We start from the raw sequence: 3141 nt of genomic DNA, 5'->3' as shown, positions 1-3141 counted from the left end.
GAGTGGACAGTGAGAGAGAGAGACAGAGAGAAAGGTCTTCCTTTGCCGTTGGTTCACCCTCCAATGGCCGCCGCGGCCAGCGCGCTGCGGCCGGCGCACCGCGCTGATCCGATGGCAGGAGCCAGGAGCCAGGTGCTTTTCCTGGTCTCCCATGGGGTGCAGGGCCCAAGCACCTGGGCCATCCTCCACTGCACTCCCTGGCCACAGCAGAGGGCTGGCCTGGAAGAGGGGCAACCGGGACAGAATCCGGCGCCCCGACCGGGACTAGAACCCAGTGTGCCGGCGCCGCTAGGCGGAGGATTAGCCTAGTGAGCCGCGGCGCCGGCCACAAGATCTTTTGAAGACTCACTAACATGATCAAAATCTAACTCTACCAATGTACTGGTTTTCTCATCGTCCTTGGGTTCTGGATTTTCAGGCTCCTCTTGACAACAAACTTCTTCAAGTCCTCTGTCTGGGTTGTTTATAGGATTACTTTCATCTTCACAGATCATAAGAAGAGAGATGTCTCCCTGATCCATCACTGAGGCAGCTGCCAGCATCTCCATTTCTCTGACTTCCCTATCTCTTGCGTTGCCCAGTTTGGACTCCAGATTTGAGCCACTTGCTAGGTCACTCTGCTGCTGCTCCTTTGGCCTGGCTTGCCAAATTCTCTGAGGTGTGTTTTGTTCAGCATCTTCGTCTGGTGCCACATGCAGAACTGAAGAGTCACTGGATTGCCAGGTCAGCTTCACAGATGATGTGCATGGGTTGACTCTCTCAGAATTAACCTCTTGGGTGAGGTTCAGTACTTCGGGGTCCAACACAGGTGCATTACTATCCAAGGGAAGTGGTGGTCTGGTGTCTTCATTGCAATTAGAGGATAAACTCAAATATTTGGGAATAAGAACTTGTTGGTCATCCTTCATTAGCGTGTAAGTGTCACTCAAACTGTAGCTTTTCAGATGAACAATGAAGACTCTGGGTAGCCTGCCAAATTTCTGCATCACCACAGCCTTCTTGTGGTTACACATTTCACAGAGGCGCTCACATTCTTCTGTTGTAAAGAAAAGATCAAAACACTTTTGAAGGGACAAAGGAGATGCTTTTGGTTTTGGGTGTAGGTTGATGGAGATACAATTACCAGGCTCTATCACGACAACAACTTGACCACAGGCTTTGCAAATCACGTAGTCCTGCAATTCAAATTCAAAATTGGAAGCAACTGGACAAACAAACACTTTGGTGGCAGCATCACCAGCAAACAACTCTGGAGGTGAATTTTCATCTCCCGCCTCCCTCCTCGTTTTCCAAATGGTGTTTACTTTTTCAAAATCGCCTTTCAGCTGGTCTAAACACTGACATAAGAATTCATGAGCATCGTTCTGCATGTTGCCCGAGAATATTTCTGCAACAGCTGAGATAGCATTTTTAATATCTCTGAGTAGGTCTTGGCTAGTCTCTAGATTACAAATATCTTTCAAAGCAAGCAACATACTTAAAGGCATGATAAGCACGTCAGAAGGAATGTTCTCCCATGGAATACCTTGTCCTAGTAAGCCATCAGCAAATGATGGAATTGCATAGAGTGACTGTAAAATTGAGTTCATGTAACAGGTGTTTCCCAAATTGGGGAAGCCCTGCTGCAGTTGCTCTGGGTGAGAGTCAAGGCACAATTGGTCTTGATCGTGTTGTGGGTCGTCCTGGGCACGTTCTGGTACTGATGGCAATAGCAGACTTTTGTCAGACACACTCTGAGGAGAAAGAACAGTCTCATCCAGGGGAGAATTTCCAGGAGAGGCGGTCCTGAGGGAAGGTCCATGTTTCGAACTTCCAACCTTTTCTAGATCTTTCAAGGAATCTTTCTTGAATTTCTTGCTTGGCACACTCTCATTTTCTTCCAGGAAGCCTTCATCCGTATCTAGACTGGACGACAGTGTTGTTTTTCTCTTCCTATCTTTCTTTTCTGGTAACCCTTGTTTAGCAAGCATTGGCAATTTGCCCAGCAACTGCTGGGGGAACGTTGTTCCACTTCCTTCTTCTGTAGTAAAGTTCTCAGCACTTGGCACACGACATACATTGGAAGATGGAGTTTTGTCAGGCTCTGTGTACCCATTCATGCTCTCCATGACACCCCAATAACTTTCCGATTTAATGGGCCACTGATGTTTGTTCTGATGAATGATGTCCAGCAAGATCTGCAACCGTTCAGTATGTGTGTGAGAGAGTTTGCCAAGACGAAGTTTTTTTTTTCCAGAAGGTCAGACACAGGCCATTTTGTCTTTCTCCATAATGTCTAAAACATTGTAGAATATTAATGTCTAGGGAAAAACCTCTTATCTATAGGTTTTCCACCTTGAAACATGAAAATCAGTTGAATATCCTTTTCCCTTTCCACTGTTTGTGTGATGGGTTCAACTTACTAGGTCCAGTCCTCTTGTTCCACGTCTGCACAAAACCATGCACTTTGTGAGGGGATGTTCTTTGTTTACAAATACAACGCATGTACCCTAAAGAAAAAGACACACGGACATTTTAATAAAAATGTAGCTACAGTGGGGACTTGAGTAAATGCTGAGCATGCAAGCAGCCATTTCATGCAAGGAGTATGAAAACAGAATTAAGATGGTGAGCTTTTCAGGAAAATTGAGGAGGGTAGGCGAAGAGAAACATGAAGAGAGAGACACAGCATAATGCAGACCCTCCGAGGTAGCACGTGAGGTTCAATTATTTGGGACTCTACCACCTGTGTGGAAACGTGCACTAGTTCTGGGCTCCTGGCTTTAGCCTGGCCCAGCCCTGATGGTTGCAGGCATTTGAGGACTGAACCAGTAGATGGAAGATCTCTCTCTCTGCCTTTCAAATGCAATGAAAATTTAAAATGACTTTCTTAATTCTTCTCCCTCCCCTCACCCATTTGCCTATGTCTTTCTAAGCAGCCTAGAATGTCTGTGTCTTTCCAACATTCTGATGTCAGAAAAAGCAAATGAAAAAAAAAAAAATTCAAAGGAAACTACAGAAAAAAAGATATTACCTGTTGTCCATTCTCAGTTCCGGCCAAAGACACTTGAGTCAGAATTCAAGGGAATTGACTCTTTGGAGAGTTGTCTGTGGCCACACTGCAAGTAGAATCCTGAGTGCCAAGGCTGCTGAAAGAAAAAT

The 3141-nt window shown here is 45.7% G+C and overlaps 1 protein-coding gene across 1 annotated transcript; it reads right to left on the bottom strand.

The window, feature by feature from the left end:
• Window positions 1-305: 305 nt before the first annotated feature.
• On the bottom strand, window positions 306-2108 carry LOC127488020 (ubiquitin carboxyl-terminal hydrolase 29-like). Its single transcript, XM_051835318.2, has one exon. The coding sequence runs from the start codon at window positions 2106-2108 to the stop codon at window positions 306-308; it is 1803 nt and encodes a 600-aa protein (XP_051691278.2).
• Window positions 2109-3141: the final 1033 nt, after the last annotated feature.

This window comes from Oryctolagus cuniculus, chromosome 18, assembly GCF_964237555.1.
Source record: "Oryctolagus cuniculus chromosome 18, mOryCun1.1, whole genome shotgun sequence".
Classification (NCBI taxonomy): domain Eukaryota; kingdom Metazoa; phylum Chordata; class Mammalia; order Lagomorpha; family Leporidae; genus Oryctolagus; species Oryctolagus cuniculus.
The sequence above is the reverse complement of the archived record's forward strand: the minus strand, read 5'-3'. Positions and strand labels throughout refer to the sequence as shown.

Excerpts from the sequence above, each read along its gene's own strand:
- LOC127488020 (XM_051835318.2), bottom strand. The coding sequence starts at position 2,108 with ATGGAGAGCATGAATGGGTACACAGAGCCTGACAAAACTCCATCTTCC.